Below are 22,406 nucleotides of genomic sequence, written 5' to 3'. Positions count from 1 at the left end.
ATGTCTGAGTCCCGTTTGCGTTCCACAAGCTACATAGACCAACTCAGGTACAGTCAAATATATTCTACTGAGGTCAGTAGATTCCAACTTCATTGTAACTTGTAGTTCTCTTTGCATTTGCTTATGAAATCCATGCAGTTATTTATATGTAAGTTTATATTTCATAAAAAAATTCCTGTTTTCAAAATGAAAAATGGTGATACCCCCTTTGGTTGCCTCAGTTTCCCTCCGTGTGATGTGCTCTGTAAACCAGATTCACTCCATGCTGGTGTGGACAATAATGCAGAGATCTAAGGGTGATGGTGGCTTGAGTTCCCCATTGCTGGGGACTGGCTTAGCCCCTTTGCACAGGTTAGGGCAGCCCTTAATTTGCATCCCTGCTGCAATAGCCCTTATGAGCTGTTGCATAGTATTGCATATTACTCAAAGTATCAGTTTGCCATCAGTCCCTGAAGTATCCTCCAGAATGATCCCTGCCCTGGGGAGCTCCTGCAAGAGAGCGGTGACAACAGCTATGCCATCTCTGTGACTTCTTGATATATCCCTCCGTTCTAGGGGGTGGTGGTGGGAAATTCATGGCTGCAGTACCCCACAGTATTCTTTTTTTTGGTTCAGGAAACTGGTAATATAATTGCACTCGCATATTTGTATTCTTATGATTTGGGATTTTCATCCACACAGATTCTTCTATATTCTCCTCTCCACTCAGAAATTTTATCTGATTATATTCCGAAGAATCTTTTAGGTACAGTGTAACTTCCTTAACTCTTACGCTCTAAACTTTCTATAAATTTAAGTGCACATATGTAGCATGCTCATAAAACAAAACGTTATTGTAATGCATACGTATAAAACAAGAGAGTTGAGAGGGTTGCTGTCAAATCCTTAACTTTGCTTTTCCTACTTTTATATAACTAAAATCGCAGCGTTGGTTTAATGCATAGTTATATTTGCATTTAACCGTGGAAGCGTTGCCAAATTCTCTGTCACAACCCCTCAAGCAGATTGTTATAATAGTTTCGGAGTTGTAGATTGAGAGTCGGCAACAGCCTACGGGAGAGGAGCTGCTCAGGAGCAGTCACAGCCCCGGGGCCAGGAGGCGCTAGGGCGAGACGCGAGAGTGTACTGGGGCCGGGAAGTTGCAGGGCACAGCACAGACAGCCCCAGCACGCAGGCGCTGCGGCTGGCCTAGCACCGCCCTGCTGTAGCTGGAGCAATGGCTCCGCCCCCGGGACCACCCCGAGCTCGACTCCTCCTTGTCCCTACGTCAGGGCAGCTTGGGGCGGAGCTGGCCGCGCTTGCTGCGTCTGCGCGTTTCGCGAGGAGGCCTCGCGACTCGGCAGTCGGCTGAGGGGTCTGTCCCGCCCCTAGCCTGGGCCCGAGAGGAGCGGAGCGGAGCGGAGCGGGTCCCGCTCTGGACAGGTAGGGAGCGGTCAGGGTGTCTCTTCTTCCCGCAGTTAGGCCCAGGCTCTCTGTGCGTGCGGAAGGGGCGAGCGGCGGCATCCTGCCCCCGCCCCGCTCTGGGCACAGTCTGCGCGTTTATTCAGCAAAGCGGCGATGGTCCCTGTGCCGCGCTCCTGCCGCCGGGGGCGGGGGCGGGGCAGAGACCGCAGCCCCAGGGGCAGGCCCGCGGTTCTCCTGGCAGGCCAGGTTCTGAACACGTGGGGAAGCCGCCGGGTTCCTCGGCCCTGCGCGGGGCGGGCGCTCCGCAGAGGAGCGTGGTGGAAGTGGTGTAGGGTCCCGGATCTGGCCCTGGGAAGACACAGGCCACCACACCGAAGGCACATAGGATGCACAGAGGTCAAGCCAATTTGTGGTACAGTACTTTCGCCGGAGTCTCACCCATGCGGCAAGTGTCTTCACAACACAGTCGTGCCCGCATGACGCGTGTCTGAGCTTATCACCCTGCCTGGCTGCGTTCATATCCGTGTGTCCTTGGGCAGCTACTGGCGGGGCTGGTTTGCTTACAGAACACGCATTGACAAGGTGCATGGCGATGGCATAACGTTTAACGGAGTCTATAACCAATTACTGAAATCTCTGACTTTAAATGTTGTTTGTATCTACACAATGTGGTTAATGTTTGGTAAATAATGGCAGCACTTGCTAGTGTATTCAGTTGGCACATGGTTGTCTGCCATTACCAAGTATATTATTTTGCTGTATGGATAGGATCTCCTGTGTAACCGACTTAGTTGGTCCTCTTTCCAGATCCTAGTAACCATGGTTATAGACACAACTGTGTTTAGAGCCAATGGTGAAACGAATTGTTACAAACTCTGTTAAAAGTCTGGAGTAGATGGAGCCTAGATCCTCTGTGCAAAAATATCTTATTCTGGCATTGTGAGGACAGATTTTGTCCTAAAATGAGTTTAAACTAACTGACTCAATACAATTAGGTGTTAATGATTATTTAAAAGTTCCTGTTAACTATTTCACTGATGATTGATTTGGCAGTCCGATCCAGCTACCCTAGGATTCTGAGGCAAAGTACTACTACTTTCTGCCTGATTCTGACCTGCGGGTTTCTGTCCAGCACAGGGGTGGGCAAACTTTTTGGGCCAAGGGCCACATCTGGGTGGGGAAATTGTATGCAGGGCCAGGGCAGGGGGTTGGGGTGCGGGAGGGAGTGTGGGTTGTGAGGGGGTGTGGTGTGCAGAAACGGGCTCAGCGCAAGGGATTGGGGCAGAGGAGGGGTGCGGGATGTATGAAGGGGCTCCAGGAAGAGGGTTGGGGTGCAGGGTACGACAGGGCTCAGGGCAGGGAGTTGCGGTGCAAGGTGCAGGCAGGGGGCTTAGGGCAGGGAGTTGGGCGGTGGGGTGCAGGAGGGTTTCAGGCTCTGGCCCAGCGCCACTTACCTAAAGCGGCTCCGGGGTGGCTGTGGCGTGCTCCAGGGCAGGCTCCCTGCATGCCTGCCTTGGCCCCACACGGCGCCACTCCAGGAAGCAGCTGGCACCATGTCCCTGTGTGGCCCATGGGGGGGGGGAGGGGGGCACAGGGCTCTGTGCGCTGCCCTTGCTACGCCTCCAGGTACCTCCCCCAAAGCTCCCATTGGCCGCGGTTCCCTGTTTCTGGCCAATGGGAGCTGCGGGGGGTGGTGCCTGGAGGCAAGGGCAACGCACGCAGCCCTCTCTCCCATCCCCCTGGGGCCCTAGGCACATGGTGCCAGCCACTTCTGAGAGCAGCGCAGGGCCTGCGGCACCACAGGGGGCAATCCCGCAGGCTGAATCCAAAGCCCTGAGGGGCTGGATCTGGCCCACGGGCCGTAATTTGCCCATTCCGGTCCAGCATATCTATCAAAGTTAGTGCAGGATTAGACAGTGTTTTAAGTGGGTGGAATAATGTGGCTGGGTTTATCCTGTATGTACAAGTAGTGATGCTGTCCGTTCCCGAAATGATGACAGGTTAGTAGTATTGAGACTTAAGTGATATATGGTTGATATTTTTTTTTATAGTTGCAGCAAAATCTTTCATTAGTGGGAGAGACTAATGCTCCCCAAGCTTTATCCAAAGAAGGATATCTAGCACGTTGACTGAAGATGGGGTTGCCGTTAGGGCTGTCTTCAGAGGTCTTTGTCTTCCAATCCCTACTCTCTAATCAAGAGCATGGATTTTTTTTTTCTTGTTGACAGAACATGGATTCCCAAAAGGATGTTCAGCCTCCAAAGCAACAGCCAATGATTTACATTTGTGGAGGTAAGAATAAAACCTAACGTTTAATAATGTTTGCTAATCCCTAGCTTGGTCCTGCTAACTTTTGTATAATATTGTTGCAAATCTTTGCTTTAGAGGCTGTTTTCTGGGGGTGGTCCTGAAAGGTGAGTGTATGGTCAGTAATTACACTGAGGTCTATTGGCTTTGGTTCATAATGCACAGTTTCACCACCAAACTTGACAGTGAGTGTGTTTTGTGTGATTCTGTTGTCAAGGTGGAAAAAAGTAGAGACTACAGATTTTGGTCTCAGCTGTCACTTCTGAAAATATCTGACCATAAGATCATGGAGGAGTACAAGGGTCACTTCAGCTTCTTTAATGCTATGGGCCTTAGTTGCAAGTGCGCTGCCCTGGTGCTACAAATATCGGCTTTGGCCCTGGCGTACCTATTTGCAGAGTACTGTGCATTGATGTGGACAAGAAGCTGCCATACCCCATTTGTGGATAGGCAGCTGAATCAGACCATGCAAATCATCATGGGGACTTTACAATCAACACCTCTACAGTAGCTTTCTGTTTTAGCAAACATTGAACCTCCAGCTATCCATCAAGGTATAGCTTTAAAATCAGAACGTAAACGTGCCAAAGACCAGGGTGGATTTGATTTAAATCACTAGTCAGGAAGACTCGATTTAATCATGGTTTTCTATATAAAAGTGTATTCTTGTTGGTTGGTATAACCTTAATATATAATCTTCACAACTCAGAGTTAGATGTAGGTTTCATTTTTAGAAGGTACACACTATACATTTTTAAACAGTGATTTATTTTGAAAACTTTTCAGATTAGTTTTACAGCTATATCAGAAAATGAATGATTGTTTAGTTATTTAATTTACCAAAGGTAATTGAAGCAGATAGTTCACTTCCCAATGACTTCATAAATATCTCCAATTCAACAGGTTAATCATTAATATTTGGAAGATTTTTCTTGCCATGATGTATTAAGAGGAGAACCTCACCAGACAGATGTATAAATTGTTTTATTTAACTAAAACAACAACGTTAAGTATTCTGGATTTTTTTCCTCAACAGCAAACATACAGTATTTTAACAAAACAAGCATAGGTCCCTCGCTTCTCACATTTATCTCCAGACTTCTTCTCCTTGTCCACATCTGTTCCTCCCCCAACAATCTTCTATTCATTGAACTTTTTGAAACTTTGCACTTTTACAGAGCAGTAAGGGATTGACTCTGTGTACACCAATTTGCAGAGGGACAATAGAACTGATGTCTGTTGTTTCTCACCTCTGTATGTTTGTTTTTACTGGTGTGGTGGTTTTTTTCTTTCTGTTAACAAGCATGTTATCTCTGAAGACACAAATCTGTAGTTTGAGAACTGCAAAACTAGGCATCTCTGATGGTATCTTCTAGACTGAGCACTGAGTCCCATTGGGTAGATAGAAAGATTAACCTAAATAATCTATACAGAAGCCTGTGGAACCCCATAAGATTGGGACCGTAATCCATGAACTATTGGAACGCATTTACAAAACTTTTCTTAAACATTACATGAATATATTGTCTCATACTATAGATTTAGAATTTATAATCTCATTGTGGAATAGGGATATCTTTAAGCTATAATGTATCTTAATTAAAACTATCTTTAGATATGTTGTTTTCCTCAAAGGATTTTATCAAAAAAATCCGATGGTGGGTTTTTTTTGTGTTTTTTTTTTTTTAAATCATTGATTTTTATCCACCCTGTCGAAGAGTACCCAGAACTTCCCATCTGGCAGGCTATAGGCAACATTCCCAAACGATGCCTGAAATCGTGAAAACCACTGTGGACCACCCATGTCCCTGGATCTGTCCAGGGAATGGCAAAGTGTCTGCCTCTCCGCTACAGTTCCAAACAAGCACATTATTACTGACCCAATAAGCCACTGTCCCAGTTTCAACCTGCCATGCAGACTGTGGACCACACTGTATCTCATCGAACAAAAATCAGACATCCCTTCCTGTGACTATTGTGAACATGCAAACCATTGAACACATCATAACACAGTGCCCCAAATGTGGATTCAAAGGTGAATTTGATGATATCTACAACTTCAGAGAGAAGGCCTTGAGATGGCTTGTGGACCTACAACTGGATCTGTAGAATGTTGCTATGTAGATGCTCTGTGTGTGTGTGTGTGTGTGAGAGAGAGAGAGAGAGAAATAATATCTGCTGAACCTAACATCACTATTCGTAATAAGTTGCATTATTTGCTCAGGGTGGCATGCCATCTGATTGCAAATGGTGCAGAATAATTATACTAAGATGATGGATTTTTGCTTCATGGAGTGGTGACAATGTGGAAATAGTTCTTTAGAACTTCCATCATTGGGCAAGGGTAACACGTTGCAGTTCTCTCCAAGAACCTTTATAAGCTGCTCTGTTTGTAATGTGGTGCAGTGTTTGTAGAGTATATTTGCACAGTAGTCCCCATATTTATCTATGTAAATAAGAATAAAACTACGATCGCATCTCGGAGAAAAGCCTATGTGGTCACTTTACTTTTAGCCAAAATTGTTAGGGGCAGTGTTCAAATGCAATAGCTTGTAGAGGGATTACAATACTGTTACAATTTGAGTCTGAGATACTGTCTTCAGGGGGCATTTTTTGAAATACTGTACCTTCCATCTGGAGCAATCAAAAGGCAAAATAATTTTGTCCTTCAGAAATATCTTTGATGCAAGGAGAAGTCATTCCTGCAGATGGTTTAGCAGCAACCAGAGAGAGGGGTTGTACTCCACAAAACATAGTATTTCTTAATGCTTCCAACCTTTTAGAGCAGGGATTCTCAGACTTTTGTACTGCTGACGACTTTCACGCAGCAAGCCTCTGCGTGTGGGCCCCCCCCCCCCCCCGCCTATACATTAAAAACACTTTTAAAAATATATTTGACACCATTATAAATGCTGGAGGTGAAGCGAGGTTTGGGGTGGAGGCTGACAGCTCATGACACCCCCCCCCCCATGTAACAACCTCGCAACCCCCTGAGCAGTCCTGACCCTCAGTTTGAGAACCCCTGTTTTAGAGTGAGTTGTTAGCACCACAGCGCCCTCCTGTCACTTTGGTCAGTTATATAATATTTTGGATTGAAATATGTTAATACCACTCAGCTGGTAGCACGGAATGGGCAATTATTTGTGAACGCATTTTGTAATATGTCAATAGATTTATTCTAGGTAATTTGAATACCACATACTTTGTCTTTACTAAAGGTAATAGAACATAAATTGTAACTTTACAGGTTAGCTAAAAGTGTTTACCCTGAAGAGAAATCAAGAACTTGATTTTCTCAGTAATATTAATTCACTAAAGTTGTTTTGTTTGCCACAAATGCAGATCTTGAATTTTGTTACCTTTTCCTAAAGTAAATTATAACATCTTACATTTTGTATTTCTTGTTATAGTAGTCTAATAAGATTGTCTTCTTCTTCTTCTCCCCCCCCTTGCCCCCCAGAATGTCATACAGAAAATGAAATAAAAGCAAGAGATCCGATCAGGTGTCGAGAATGTGGGTACAGAATAATGTACAAGAAGAGAACAAAAAGATGTATCCTTTTGCACATGCCTATTAAATTGTTTGAGTGATCTGGGACGATAGTGGCTATAAATAAAATGAAAAATTGGGGTAGTACTGAAGAATTGGTCCAGTGCAAAAAAGTCTTACAAACTAGTACATATGTGAGGAAGAACATATAACATCTTAATTATTTTCAGTGATGCTCTTGTTAATTAAAGCACAATACAATAAACTTTGGTAATCTTGTATTGCAGTGCAAACTGGTAAAAAGTACACCGGATAGAAGATACTATTATGCATGCAAAGCATATTCCATTTTTTAAAAGCATACAAACAAATGCTAATTGTGGTGTAACTGAAAAATGAGCCTCAATTTATTTTGCATGACTGACTTGTGATTGTGTTTTGTTTTTGTTTTTTTTAAATTCCCTGTCATTTTCTTTAACTCTAACTATTACAGTGGTTGTTTTTGATGCCCGGTAATGTGAATTCAAGAGGTAGCTGTTTTGACCTGGTTCATTTTAGTATACTGATAACTTTGGTTTGAATACACATCTGCTCTGGACAAATATATACTTTTTCATTCTGATATCGGTTGTAAATTATTCAAGTAGTTAAATAAAGTTTTTAATATCAAATACTCAGTTTCACTTTTGAATGCAGTGGAGTTATGCTTGCTTACACCAGAGCTAAATTTGGTCCAATATCTCCAAGTTCCCTGATTTTCTGTTCCCATCTCAGAACCTCACTAAGACACCAATCCTGTAGAGATTTTAAACATCTTTAACTTTATGTACTGAGTAGTTCCATAAACTTCAGAGAGAGTACTTGCTGCATACAGTCAAACATGCATAAATCTTGAGGGCTAAATCTACTCAATCTTGAGGCTTGAGGGCTGAATCTACTCAAAAGGGCTGTAGAACAACAAATAGCAGTGTCAATGTATGCAGTGTTCTTTATAGGGCTGTTGATTTAATCATAGTTAACTCACACAATTAACTCAAAAAAAAATGAATTGTTAAACAATAAAATACAAATTGAACTTTATTAAATATTTTTGGATGGTTTTTCTACATTCAAAAATATATTGATTTCTGTTACAACACAGAATACAAAGTGTACAGTGCTCAGTTTATATTATTTTGATTACACATATTTGACCGGTAAAAATGATAAACAAGAAATAGCATTTTTCAATTCATCTCATACAAGTACTGTAGAGCAATCTCTTTATGATGAAGGTGTAACTTACAAATATAGGTTTTTTGTTTGTTACATAACTGCACTAAAAAACAACTGTGAAACTTTAGAGCCTACAAATCCACTCGGTCCTACTTATTGTTCAAACAATCACTAAGAGAAACAAGTTTGTTTACATTTACGGGAGATACTGCTGCCTGCTTCGTATTTACAATGTCACCTGAAAGTGTGAACAGGCGTTCGCATGGCACTTTTGTAGCTGGCGTTGCAAACTATTTATGTGCCAGATATGCTAAACCAGTGGTTCTCAAACTATTGTACTGGTGACCCCTTTCACATAGCAAGCCTCTGAGTGCAAACCCCCCCCCCCAAATTAAAAACGCTTATATATTTAACACCATTATAAATGCTGGAGGCAAAGCAGGGTTTGGGGTGGAGGCTGACAGCTCGCGACCCCCTGAGGGGTCCTGACCCCCAGTTTGAGAACCCCTGTGCTAAACATTTGTATGCCCCTTCATGCTTCCGCCACCATTCCAGAGGACATGCTTCCATGCTGATGATGCTTGTTTTTGTTTGTTTTTTAAAAAAGGATTAATTAAATTTGTGACTGAAGTCCTTGGGGGGGTGAATTATATGTCTCCTACTCTGGGTTTTACCTGCATTCTGCCATATATTTCATGTTATAGCAGTCTCGGATGATGACCCAGCACATCTTCATTTTAAGAAGACTTTCACAGCAGATTTGAGAAAATGCAAAGAAGGTACCAATGTGAGATTTCTAAAAATAGCTACAGCACTTGGCCCGAGATTTAGGAATCTGAAGTGCCGTCCAAAATCTGAGAGGGAGAAGGTGTGGACCATGTTTTCAGAAGTCTTAAAAGGGCAATGCGGAAACTGCAGAACACAAACCACCAAAAAAGAAAATCAACCTTGCTCGTGGCATCTGAGTCAGATGATGAAAATGAACATGCGTTGGTCCGCACTGCTTTGGATCGCTATGGAGCACAATCCATCATCAGCATGGATGCATGTCCTCTGGAATGGTGGTTGACGCATGAATATTGGGTTGAGACATACAATTCTTCCCACCAAGGAGTTCAGTCACAAATGTAATTGGGAATAGGTATTGTTTCATATTCTCTGTGTATATATAAAGCCTGCTGCAGTTTCCATGATATGCATCTGAGGAAGTGAGCTGTAGCTCACGAAAGCTTATGCTCTAATAAATTGGTTAGTCTCTAAGGTGCCACAAGTCCTCCTTTTCTTTTTGCGAATACAGACTAACACGGCTGTCACTCTGAAACCTGTCTTTTTTTAATGAGCATCATCATTATGGAAGCATGTTCTGTGGAATGATGGCCAAAGCCTGAAGCATATGAATATTTAGTGCATCTGGCATCCTGTAAATGTAAACAAACTTCTTTCTCTTGCGATTGGCTGAACAAGAAGGAGGACTGAGTGGACTTGTAGGCTCTAAAGTTTTACATTGCTTTGTTTTTGAGTGCAGTTATGTAACACAAAACTACTTTTGTAAGTTGCATTTTCACGATAGATTGCACTACAGTACTTGTATGAGGTGAATTTGTAGAATTGATCAATGAAATTGTTTTTAATCACTTTATTAATATAACTTCATAAACAAAGTTTTATGAATGAAACAACATTCATTCATAAAACCAGTTACCCCAATAACTGGCTAATTGAGTTTCACTTTCAATCCAATTGCTGCTTAAATCGCTGAAACTTACACTGTTTCAACATTGTAACTTCTGTTCACTGTTTGCCATTCCTTACATTTGTCCATATTATAAGTCGAACTCCATTTTAACGTGTCCCAAACTCCATTTTAAAATGCTCACTTCATTTTGTAAAAGCTTGCTGCAACCTTCATTTTTGCAAAACCCTACTGTAATCTTATTAGTTTAGTTTAGATGTGTGAATGAGGTATGTATGGATGATGGACTCAACCTCCAGCTCCAGCCTGTCCTGATGAAATAAAGTGTAAACCACAATGGCTGAAATGCAGACAACAGCCCTGACAAAGTAGGAGGAGACCACCCTCAAAGGAAAAGAACAAAACTACAATTGAAGAAACATCAAAGCCAGGTCCTAGGCTGAAAGTCATATCTGCAACTGACGGGGTGATCAATCACACCGGACCCAGAGGCAGCGTGACTCAGCAAGACCTATAGACTCTGGATTCAAACTAAAGCCTACAAAAAGGATGGGTGAGATGGAAGATTTTGAAGGGTAACATTCTGCTGCCAACATGGAAGTGCATGCTCAACAGAGACCTAGCTCTTCCTTGTGCCCGGCTTTCCTAGCCAGTTAGCCACCACAATCTACAAACCCAAGCCACGAACTCAAGCTACATTCAGGACTGGTAACTATACAGCAGCTGCAGAACCTGTGTGTGTGTATGAACAAATGTGTGAATGAATGTGAAACTGAATGAAATGTTATAGCTATAACTGACTGCCTACTATGATTCTTTTTGTATTCACAATAAATGTGACATTTTGTCTTATCCACTTTAATAAGATCCTGTTCGTTTTTATTTTATTGGTATAACAAATTGAAAAATACTCTTTTTGTTTACAAATATTTCCTTGCAAAATGATAATCAAAAATAATATAAAGTGAGCACTGTACACCTTGTATTATGCGTGGGAATTGAAATCGATATATTTGAAAATATAGAAAAAATCTAAAAATATTTTAATAAATTTCAATTGATATTGTATTTAACAGTGTGAATAATTTTCATAATCGTGCAATTAATTGTGATTAATTTTTTTAATCACTTGACAGCCCTAGTTCTTTATCATCGGAAGACATCACTTCTCTGTGGAGAGGAAAAACCTTCAAATTAAGTACCCAGTGGTCAAGAAATTGAGTTGAGTTTGAATAATCTGCGACTTAGTTGGTTACTTCATCAATATGGTTACAATGGCGCAGATCCACAAATCTACTTAGGCACTTAAGTCCCAATTTTGGGCTCCACTATGATCTACAAAACTTCCCTCACACCCTGTAGATGTCTAAACTGACTTGGTGTCTAATTTCAGGATAAAAGTTCCCTCTATGTCTAAGTTTCTGCCTCTGGGCACATCCATTGCAGGCTTAGTCTAGGCCGCAGCTGCCTAGACTATCTCTCACGTAAGAACATAAGAACTGCCATATTGGGTCAGACCAAAGGCCCATCTTGCCCAGTATCCTGTCTTCTGACAGTGGCCAATTCCAAGTGCCCCAAAGGGAGTGAACAGAACAGGTAATCATGAAGTAATCCATCCCCTGTTGCCCATTCCTAGCTTCTGGCAAACAACCCCTAGACCAATCTGCAAACCTGAGGAAGACAGGTGTTCATCTGATTAATTCGCAGGTGAGAACCGCTTAGGTAGGCATGCTCAGTGGCTTCCATCGGGGAGGAGGTAGCAGTACCCTCCCCAACTTCTAGCCCAGTGGTTAGTGTACTTGCCTGGAATGTGGGAGACCCAGGTTCTTTTTTACCCCCTCTGCCTGCAGGTGCGGGGAGGATTTGCACAAGGGTCTCCCCACATCTTAGCAGAGGTGCTCTAACCAGTGAGCTGTGGGATGTTCTCATATGTGGCTCCCCTGGTCTTTCCTGTTGAAGCTGCTCTACTGTGGATAAACGCTTAGAATGATTCATCTACCTGCTGACTCTAGCCTGATGGTTTGGGCGCCCAAGGTCTAGTTCCCTGTGACAATGAATTTTAAGTAGTTATTTAGTGGAACAGCTTCAACAGAAGAGATTGAAGGCACCCCCTGCCATCAGAATCTCCTAGAGCTGAGTGTTTACAGTACTTTCTCTGGGGAGTATGGGAGACCCTTGTTCAAATTCTTCTCACAGGGAGTGGGGAATTGAACCTTGGTCTCCTACATCCCAGTGAGTGCTCTAACCACAGGGCTTAAAAGTTATAAGGTAGTTAACACTAACTCCTTGAGCTTTTTTGTGTGGAATGAGGCAGGCACCTAATTCATTTTCACAAGAAATAACTTAGGCACCTACTTGGCCTGACTGCAGAGAGAGAGGTGCCTGCCTATGACCCCAGGCTTAGATGCATATCTTCATGAAAGGGGCAGTGCTTATAACAGCTAGTATTATAAGAAGAGAGCAACTGGACGCTGGTACCAGAAATTGGGGAATTGCAGTTTAAAGCAATTATCTTCCGCATTAATTGTATAGGGAGCTGAAGCGCCTACTTCAGACTTTGTGAATTCCAGTGTTGTTCCTATGATTTTCCAGGCACCTAAAGTTAGGTATTAGGTGTTATGACGCTCAGTGTCACAAGTCTCTTTATGGATTTTTGCCAATGTCCTTAACCGTTCATTTTCTTGCTTTTAAAAACTCAAATTTTGTAATGATGCATTTTCACTAATCAACTTTCATTCGGTTTTGAAGGGAAACAATATTTCTAGGAGCTCTCCTTGTGCAGCTTCCGAAGGGTATGTTGTTTTCCACTTTTGTTGTTTTTCTAAATGAAGATACATTTTAATGTTTTTTAATGGGACAGTATATTTCATCACCTTGCTAAATTAAGGGAGTGAGGATTGTTGTCCCACTCCCCTCTTTCAGGGCTGGTATCCTGTGCCCTGCTCAGTTTCTTTCAGAACACACCTGCCAAATTCATTCTATTGAGAAGGATAGGCTAGAGCAGAGGTTCTCAAACTGTGTTCCATGGATCACCTGTGTTCCGCAAACTCCATGCAGGTGGTCTGCGGATAGTTCCCTCTAAGATGTGCGCCTAAGGGTAAGAGCCGTGCAGGTGTGGCTCCATTAATTAGGTGCCTGGATCCTGGAGAAGACAGACATGTAAGGTGAGGCGGTGGCCTTAGGGGGAATAGGGGATAGGTGGGAGAGGTCAGTGGGGTGAGAAGAGGGGGTGGGAGGAATTTGGGACATGAAAGGCTGCAGCGGCCAGAGAAAGAGGCAACGTTCCCCAGCTCCAGGGCTGTGACTGCTAGGGATGCACCCCTTCCTTCCCAGCCCCAGCCCGGGGGTTGCTCTGGCGGGGGGAGAGAGGGCACATCCATTGCATTAGATTGCATTGTATTGAAACCTGCATTAGAAAAGTAAGACTACTAATTTTAAAATATGCATTGCCTGCTTTTATTTGTAGAACAAAAAACATTATTATTAAAGGGTTTTTTTTATGTAGCGCTTTTATCCACAGCGCTTTACAATAGTTAGCCAATGGTACAAACAGCATTTGGAAAGAGCATTAAGTGGTCTACCGAGACCCTCAGCAATTTTCAACTGGTTTTGTGGAGAAAAAAAAAAAGTTTGAGAACAAGGGCCCTAGAGCAATGAGGGCTGCGCTGGGGGGCCCTCATTAAACACCAGGCTTTTCCCTGACTTTGACCATAATGTTGGGATTTCTCAATGAAACGTCTCCCTACGCAGTCCTGACGCGTCTCTCGCCTACCAGGCACCATCTGCCCACAACCTGCAGCTGATGGCCCGTCCTATGTGCACCACTTCCCCCCCTTTCCTCCCGGGCTGGAGGGGAGGCCAGGGCCCCCTGCTCAGCCCCGCCCGCGCGGCCGGCTCCGGCTGCCCCCTGGAAAGCAGGCTGAGGCACGCCTCGCCCCGCAGCAGAGGGAGCTGGGCAAGCTGCCGCCATCCCAACAACGGCTCGTGGGGGCGGGCAGACCGGCGGAGCCGGCCCAGCCCCCCGCTCTGGGGGCGGGCTGCGCCTGCGGCCCCGCGACTCCAACGGCAGCGCTGCCGGGCCGGCCCCTTGCGCATGTGCTGCGCGGACGGCGGAGGGTCCTGCCCCCGGCTGCTGTCTCCGGACGCGGGTCGAGAGGGACGTGGAGAGGGCGAAGTCGTCGACCGTCTTCCGCAGTTGGTGCGGGGCAGCGGGGCAGGTCGGTCGGCCTGGGCTGCCGCCCCGCTCCTTCAGGGCTGCGGTCCCGCCCCCAGCGCGACTTCTGGCCCCTCCGCCCGCCCTTCTCCCCTGGAGCCGGGCCAGGGGTGCATGAGGGCGGCCGTGGGGTATGGGGTTGGGGGGGGGGTGATGTGATAACCACTCGCCGTGCGCTGGAGCTGGGGGCCCGAGGGCCAAAGCCCTTGCCTGGGGGGGGCTTCCCACACGGCCTGCAGTAGCCCGCTCCCGAGGGGCTGGATCATCGTGGCAGCTAGTGCCCTGCTGGCTGTTTCGTTGTGTGTGAAAGGGGGCGATGGCAGGTGGGGGGCAGGGCAGCGTGAGGGTTAACTCTTGGTGCTTCCCGATCCTCTTTGGAAGGGGCCAAACTGCAGAGTTAATGTATTCCCTCCCCTACCACAACCTGGCTGGGTGGTGAGCCTCGGTCCGTAGCCCCTGCTACTGGGCTCTCCAGAAGCCAAGCTGTACATAGAAACAGTTGCTAGGGTAGGGCGGGCTTTGCAGGTTTACAGTCCCCTGCTATGGAGAGGTTTCAGAGTAGCAGCCCTGTTAGTCTGTATTGGCAAAAAGAAAAGGAGGACTTGTGGCACCTTAGAGACTAACCAATTTATTTGAGCATAAGCTTTCGTGAGCTACACCTCACTTCATTAGTCTCTAAGGTGCCACAAGTACTCCTTTTCTTTCTGCTATGGAGAGAGTTTTGCTGGGATTATTCCCTTTGTTGTGAGAGTTGCAAAGATTACCAAAAACACATGTTTGAGCTCAGTTCTGCTGGTGTTACATGGTAACACTCCTACTGACAGCCGTGGTACCTATCCTACTTAAGGAGAAGAATGTGGCCCTTTCTCTTTATTACAGTAAAAGATAGTACTAAGAAAAATCTGATTGTAAAAACACAAGATGGTTGCACAAATACATGCGTGTGAGAAGAATGAATTTTGAATATTCATACGGTATGTATCCACCAGTGCAAAAGAAGAGTAAACATATTATTTGTAAAAAGAAAAGGAGTACTTGTGGCACCTTAGAGACTAACAAATTTATGTAAGGTGCCACAAGTACTCCTTTTATTTTTGCGGATACAGACTGACATGGCTGCTACTCTGAAACATATTATTTGTGTTACTGGAGTGCTTAGGAGCCTGTCATGGACCAGGACCCCATTGTGCTGGGAGCTGTACAAAAGATCAAAAAGAATCCCTGCCCTAAAGAATTTACAGTCTAAATAAGATAAGAAACAACAGATGGATACAGACAGATAGTTAGGGAGTACCAGGAAACCATGAGACAATATTGATCAGCATGATAGGTGGTGGTATTAGTGTGCAGTGGTATAACCATTGTCAAGAGTTTTGAAGGCATCATGGCAAAGGAGAGGTTTAAGGTAGGATTTGAAAGGGGATAGTGAGGAGAGGAGAGTGGTGAGATGCCTTTTTTGTATTGTACAGGATTAATTTGTTTGAGTCTTATTCTGCCCCTGGGAATTTCCACATTTTATAATTTAGATGTTTCCTATTAAAATAGCATGCCATTTGGATTTTTTTAAAGATCAGAAGAAATATGTCTGAATTACAGCAATATTGACTCAAGTTAACATTTGTAGACATTTTCACATATATCAGCAGCAACTTCACTTAAAAATGCATGGCAGTCCCACAAAAACTCCTCCAAGTTATCCTCACCTGTGCCTGTGGAAGTTAAATTAGTTGCATCAACTTGCTAGTAGTTTTAAGATTATTTTTCTTCAATACATTTCCTTTTCTTTGTGAGGGACAGAAATGAATATCGCTAATTTATTAACAGGTATATTACCTTGCATGAGAGGAACAGAAGCCAAAAGGTTTTCCAAAGGAGAAACTTGAATATGTAGTCTGAAGTTTCTAATTTTGCTTGCATTATTATAATTGTTTATTATTTCTGCAATGCTATATGTTTGTGGCACCTTGTGGTCACAGTAGAAGAGTGTGTTTTGCCTCAAAGAGTTTACAATCCGAGATCTCAGTCCTGCAAACTGATAGATCCTTGTGCCCACCCAGACCCCCAGTGAAGTTAGTGGGGCTCTGGACAGGTGGAGCAGTTTGCAAGACCAGGGCCTCAAATGGGCAACTCCTTGATCATGCCACTGGGACTAATAAGCATGCTTAAGGATTAAGTGTGAATTAAGGGCTGGACTATTTCCTAAAATCAGAATTGCCTCAAAGTATATCTGAGTACCACTTCAGACAGCAGAATAATTAGTTTTATCTTTAATTTTTTTAGGAATGAGTGACCAGCCAGTTTCATCTTTGTGGGACCAGGGAACAACAAAAACATATCAAATTCCTATTAATCATCTGGACTACAAGTTCATTGAAAAGTGCTCAGATGTTAAACACCTGGAAAAAATTCTCAGGATATTGAGGTAAACATTCATTATTATTTACATTACAGTTTTTTTTAATTTTGTTTTTGGTTAATGGTTTATCTATTGGTAAGATTCTGAGGATTTGGCCCAAGAGTACTGGGCTCGGTACTTGACTTATCTTAAAAGTGTTGGTGACTTAACATAAGTTAAATCTCTAAATTAAAATAAAAAAGGTAACAAATCTTGTGAAAGATTCCTTATTGACAGCACTGGAAATAGAAGTTCTATGTTAAATCCACAGAGCGGGTACAGCTTGAGGAACAGCAGTGGAAGAGTCTTCTCATAGTTCCACCACTGTACCTAATTTGCGGCAAGGAGGGACCTGTGAGGGGGTGTGGTTATTTCAGACACTGTGCTGATTTCATCCTTGCAATTTTTGATGAGAGTGACAAGAATATTTATATGTCCAGTGTTCTTGTAGCCGTGTTGATCCTCTAAGAATATTTACAGTTAGTACTAATTGCAGTGGTTTTTGTAAGGTGAACATTTGCCCATTAGTCACTGGACCAAGGCCACCAACTCAATTTACAGTTGTCATCAAACTGCTGTAATATATATATATATTGTTTATTTGTTTTGCTTAGTTTTTAAATGTGACATCTTTTTACCTTTAAGGTCTGGTGAAGAAGGATATTACCCTGATCTTACATTATTCTGTGAAAAACGCATTGAATGTTTAGCTCCAGGGAGCAGAGCCCTGCGAAAAGATAAACCTCCAGCCTCTGCATCTGACTTTACAACTGAAGAATGGGAAAAAATTAATGATGAAATGAAGGTAAAGTATAATTTTAATTTAATGTAGTATAGTAATGTAAATATATTAATGTAATTATTAGTGATCAGATTTTTTTAGTAAACCTAGTTAGAATTTGATTGTCTCTGTTCTCAGACTGATTACAAATCAGTAATGCAGCAATTTGCAGTTGCTAATAGTTCACATGGCCTTGCACATTAGGACCTGTTTCATTAAGTGAGGAAATATTGACCAGAACACATTCTTAATTATCCTTTTTATTTGAATAGGACCCCTGAATCTTTAACTTCTGTCTGAACAGCCACAACAAATAATGACACATTTATACACCACCTTTGATTGAGAAGAATCACAAAGTATTTACAAACTATATTCAGGGAAACGCATCACTCTCAACTGAAAAAATGTAGCATCTGATTATGTTGGGGCACAACAACACTGCATCACACTTTAGGACAGGAATTGAAGAATTTCATATCTAGCTGAAAATGTAGAGGGAACTTAGGTGGAAGAGCCTTTAGCTTTAAGGACATCTTAAGGACAGCAGTTCCAATAGTTTGGCTCCTCAGCAGTCACAACTGGATGCAAGTCCAAGTCCTAATGTGAAATATGAACCTGTGATTTTCTGGACTGGAGTTGAGTATGCTACTAATTGAGTCCCATTGGGGTTGATCCTGAGAGATATCAAGCACTTGTGGAATTTTTTGAATTTAATAATATGACCCTTTTGAGTTCTCCTATTTTTGGTTAGAGATTTTACGAAATTTTGAGGTTTAACGTGTGAGAGATGGTTTGGAAAAGGATTTCTTACAATAACAATGTATGGGTTGATGTTTTTTGTTTTTATTACAGGATTTTTTAATCATAGGTCCTGTCCATATTAGTCTGTGTCCTAATCACATTTACACTGTTTCTGGTTTTTATTAATTATTGCCATTTTCCCCAAAGAGGATCCTCTAAGCTCTTGTCAAAAACATTTTAAAAACCCCCTATTTGTTCCTGCCACTACTCTCCCAAATCCTATCTTATAATGACTATCGTACCAACAGTGCTAGACATGACTCCCACTGAAATCCATCAATATCATTCCTTGAGTTGGGTATATATAGGGCAGTATATTATATTAGACCATCAGGAGGTCTGCGTTTACTCTTTTGAGGTACAGTGATATTATCGGTTTCTTTTCAGAGCTGGGTGACAGAAATGAAGGAAGATGATTATAAAATACAATTTCCTGTAACAGAAACACTTCATGAGAGACTAGACAATTTGCCAGCAGTTCGTGGTTCAAATAGCTGCCTTCATGGTGACCAGGTATCTCTTTTCTTAAAAATATGTGTAACAAGTGTATTTTATTTTTTTTATTTTTGAGATATGTATGCCTTTATACATAAATAATGTGTTAATTGACTTTCTTGACTGTTTATTGTAACCAGCTGTATATCAGTGAGCTTAGTACAGGATCCCTAGAAAGCATAGGCGTAGTTTGACTTCTATATATGGGGAGGCAGAGCCCCATGGGGCTCAGGTCAGCTCTGCATGGCAGGGCTCAGGGAGGGAGCACCACCTCTGTCCCTTGACTCACTGCAGAGGCCACCCAGCCTGTCTGGGTTGGAGGTGGGAATGACCAAAAACTGTAATTCAAAGGTTGTGTGTCGGGCGGTATCAGCTCATAAACTTTGAAAACTGCTCAGGGTGCAGGGAGGGATGTAGCTAGGGGCTGTTCCTCTGAGCCCCACTAGGGGGCTCTGGCTGGTGTGGTGGGACTTGGGGAGGGAGCAGTGTCAAATGGAAGACAGAAATCTGCCCTCCCTCACCACCCCCACAGTGTCGCCCGAGGCTTGCAGTTTGGGGAGGCAACGCCCATGCTTGAAAGTGACCAAAATTAAAACAAAACTATCCCTTTAATACAGTACCCCACCTTTTCACTTTTTATACCCTGAGTTATTTCCAGTGCTTTTTTTAGAGACCATCTTCCTAATATAATTATAAGACATATTTAACAAATCTTCACAAAACATACACAATAAGTAATATTTTAAATATTTCCCTACAAAGTGCAATACTATAGAATGGATTGAGAGAAAAATCGAAGTTGCCAATGAGATGTTTGAATCCTGGGGTGCTATCATAAATGATCCTATCTAATTCCAATCCAACATGTAGAATTTTGGAGCATTGATAGATCCAACTGACTCTAAACTCTTACATGTTAACAGTATTTGAATTTCTGATTTGTATCTTTTATATATATAAGGGATCTTTAAGTGATTGCTAGATAGATGCATTCTCAGACAATTAATCAATCTGCATTAACAAACTAGTTAATGATTACAATCATAATGATCACATATACCTTTAAATGTCAGTTCATTAAATGGAAACTTTTAATGGAAATGAACCAATTTTGAGGCATTTTTAGTAGGAAAGGTTTTTCAGGTTGAGGATGGAATTTCTGGTCAAAATGGGAGACAGACTGACCAGACAAAGTGACTAATCTCCACCCCAGAGTAGCCCAGTGGTTAGGGTATACACCTGGGATGTGGGAAAGCCAGGTTCAAGTCTCTGTTCAGGCTAGGTCTCTCTCTCTTTTGCTGTGAAAAACTTTGAAAGGTCTCAGATTTGTCCCAGTGCAGAAAGGGAAAATTTTTGAAATTTCAAAAATGTTTATGGGAAAGGAAAACTGTTTCCTGCCCAGTTCAAGTAGTGTATATACATGACAGTGATTCTGAATTGTTTCCCCTATGTTCAGTGCAATTACCAGAAGAAAGTTAATGTGAGGGTAGGTTTTGGGGTATCAGCAGCTGAGGTGTCCCTGATATTGTGTTTCTGTTGAGGCAGCAATTCTGGATGTGGGAGTTAGGTTCCCAAGAGCACGAGGGCCTGTCTGTTGAGGGCTCTTGGGTTTTTTGGGCTGGATCCCTGGTTCATTCCACAAGAGGGCAAACCCTGTTTCCATCTTCTCATGCTGGAACAATATGGGGATAACTGCACAAATGAAACCTCACTGAGTTTTCTTTCTTTGGGTTTCACCATGTGATTTGGGGTGCTTTGTCCTTAAGTTTTAAGTTTAGGACTTCCAGGTTGAAAAAAAACCTGATGATTGATACATGAGTGAGTACATAGTGTTGGAATCATGTATATCAAACACCCAGCAGATTTCCCTTAAAACAAAAGTCAAAACTGGGAAAGTCTTGAAAACTAGTGAAGTTTTGAAAACAGCTATATGCTGGAGACCAATCACGAATAGTGTTGACCCCAAATGAGTATAACTATGGGAACAAAAAGCAAAACTGCCAATCAGGGAATTTGTTAAACAATGAATTCTCAGCCACTTTCTTTTCCTTTTAGAACAAAGAAAATAAACAAAGAAAGAAGAAAAATATACCACGAGATTACAGGGAATGGGACAAGTATGTTAAATCGTCATCTTTTAATTTTGTATTGAACTTTTTTACTTTTTTTTTTTTTTAATAGAACACTACTAGGTAATGTGTACCAATTTAGATTTTTTTAAAAAAGAGAAACGCGTTTCACGCATCTAATAATATATCGCATGAAATTATAAAAATACAGGTGAGACTTGTTTTTATTTTAATATAAACATTCCCTTTACAATACAAACAATGTAGCATGGAGCCAGTACTTGAGAACAAAAAGTGAAGCTGCAAAGTCTATTTTATTTGTTCAAGCTAAATATGTAGACCAGAAAGTAAACAGACAGCATAAATAATAAGTAATTTAATTTTTCAAATTTCATTTTTAATCATCAATACTTTAAAGTCTAGGTAGATAGTAAATTTCCTTACTTGTTTTATTAATATGTGCTTTTTACCTTAACTTTAAAAACAAAACAGTAGATATTTATTTTATGTTCCTCAGTGTGGTGTTTGTGTGCATTAGGTCCTATTTCTGCATTATGACAACAAGCAGGTGAATTCCTGATCCTGCGCTGAGCTCCATTAATTTCATAGACTTAGGTTTGCTGCAGGCACAACAGTTTGCCTTCACAGTCAGCTGCAGGAGCAGGGCCTTATATGGTATCTGACCATTGTATGACGCTCTAATCTTACAAAATGTACTTATATGCATAAGTGTTTACAAAAACAGGGCCTTAATGTTTACATGTGGCCTAGAAAATATGTTGCCAAAAGATTAATTTTGACAGAAATTCACTCTTTTGTCATGTGCTGTCTTATCGGTGGCAAAATGATTTGTCAATCAATTTAAGTTTCAAATAACCTGGGACAGAATAACCTACATAAGAATAAATGGAGTGCATGAGAATAAATGGAGTGGGTGATTTTTGTTTTTCTTCTTGACCTACACAGTAGAAAGGAGCTGCTATATTTCTTGCTCTGAAAAATACAAGATGTATTACAATACTTCAAAAAGAAAAGGAGTACTTGTGGCACATTAGAGACTAACCAATTTATTTGAGCATAAGCTTTCGTGAGCTACAGCTCACTTCATCGGATGCATACTCTTATATTTATTGCAGTTTTACTTATCTGTACTGTCTTCCAATCCTTGAATTTAATTGGGTGTACAGAAAGTAATTAAATTTAGAGCTGATTGGAAATTTTTCAACAAAACTTTTTTTTCTCAGAAAAATGCCAATTTGTAGAAACCAAAAGTGTTCGTGGGAAAGAGCCTGTTTTAATTAATTTCTCATTCTGAAAACATTTGGAAAATAATAGATTCAGATGGTCAAAATCTTGTTTTGGACATTTTCTAAATTTAAAAGTTCAATTTTTCAGTTTGAAAGGACATTTTATTTTGAAATTTTAAGTTAACTTAAGGTAAAAATTTTTTAAAAGGTCAAAGTCAAAATGAAACATTTTGATTGACCTGATTTGAATTTTTTAAATTTTTGGTTCAAAACTTATTCCTGTCCCAAATCTT

The 22,406-nt window shown here is 41.9% G+C and overlaps 2 protein-coding genes across 4 annotated transcripts in view; both read left to right on the top strand.

The window, feature by feature from the left end:
• POLR2K (RNA polymerase II, I and III subunit K) lies at positions 1–7,872 on the top strand (the record flags this gene model as incomplete). 2 transcript variants are annotated; one of them, XM_084618845.1, is made up of 4 exons in its annotated part: positions 1–72; positions 3,633–3,696; positions 7,172–7,264; positions 7,695–7,872. In XM_084618845.1, 4 exons carry the CDS (start codon positions 1–3, stop codon positions 7,715–7,717), a joined length of 252 nt encoding a protein of 83 aa, XP_084474971.1. In that variant the 3' UTR covers positions 7,718–7,872. The 2 variants fall into 2 exon arrangements, with proteins under 2 accessions (XP_084474971.1, XP_084474972.1); XM_084618846.1 differs by lacking the exon at positions 1–72 and adding an exon at positions 1,644–1,849.
• Positions 7,873–14,074: 6,202 nt separating this feature from the next.
• SPAG1 (sperm associated antigen 1) overlaps positions 14,075–22,406 on the top strand; it is a 67,355-nt gene continuing 59,023 nt past the window's right edge. For both annotated transcript variants that reach the window (XM_084620955.1, XM_084620954.1), the window contains exons 1-5: positions 14,075–14,326; positions 16,603–16,744; positions 17,363–17,522; positions 18,690–18,815; positions 20,853–20,914. In XM_084620955.1, coding sequence (XP_084477081.1) covers positions 14,203–14,326; positions 16,603–16,744; positions 17,363–17,522; positions 18,690–18,815; positions 20,853–20,914 — 614 coding nt within the window. In that variant the 5' untranslated portion in view covers positions 14,075–14,202. The remainder of the gene's footprint in view (positions 14,327–16,602; positions 16,745–17,362; positions 17,523–18,689; positions 18,816–20,852; positions 20,915–22,406) is intronic.

Source organism: Lepidochelys olivacea (assembly GCF_965140295.1).
Source record: "Lepidochelys olivacea isolate rLepOli2 genome assembly, chromosome: 2".
NCBI classification, from domain to species: Eukaryota; Metazoa; Chordata; order Testudines; family Cheloniidae; genus Lepidochelys; species Lepidochelys olivacea.
Note: the sequence above shows the minus strand (reverse complement) of the source record. Positions and strands in the feature narration are given on the sequence as shown.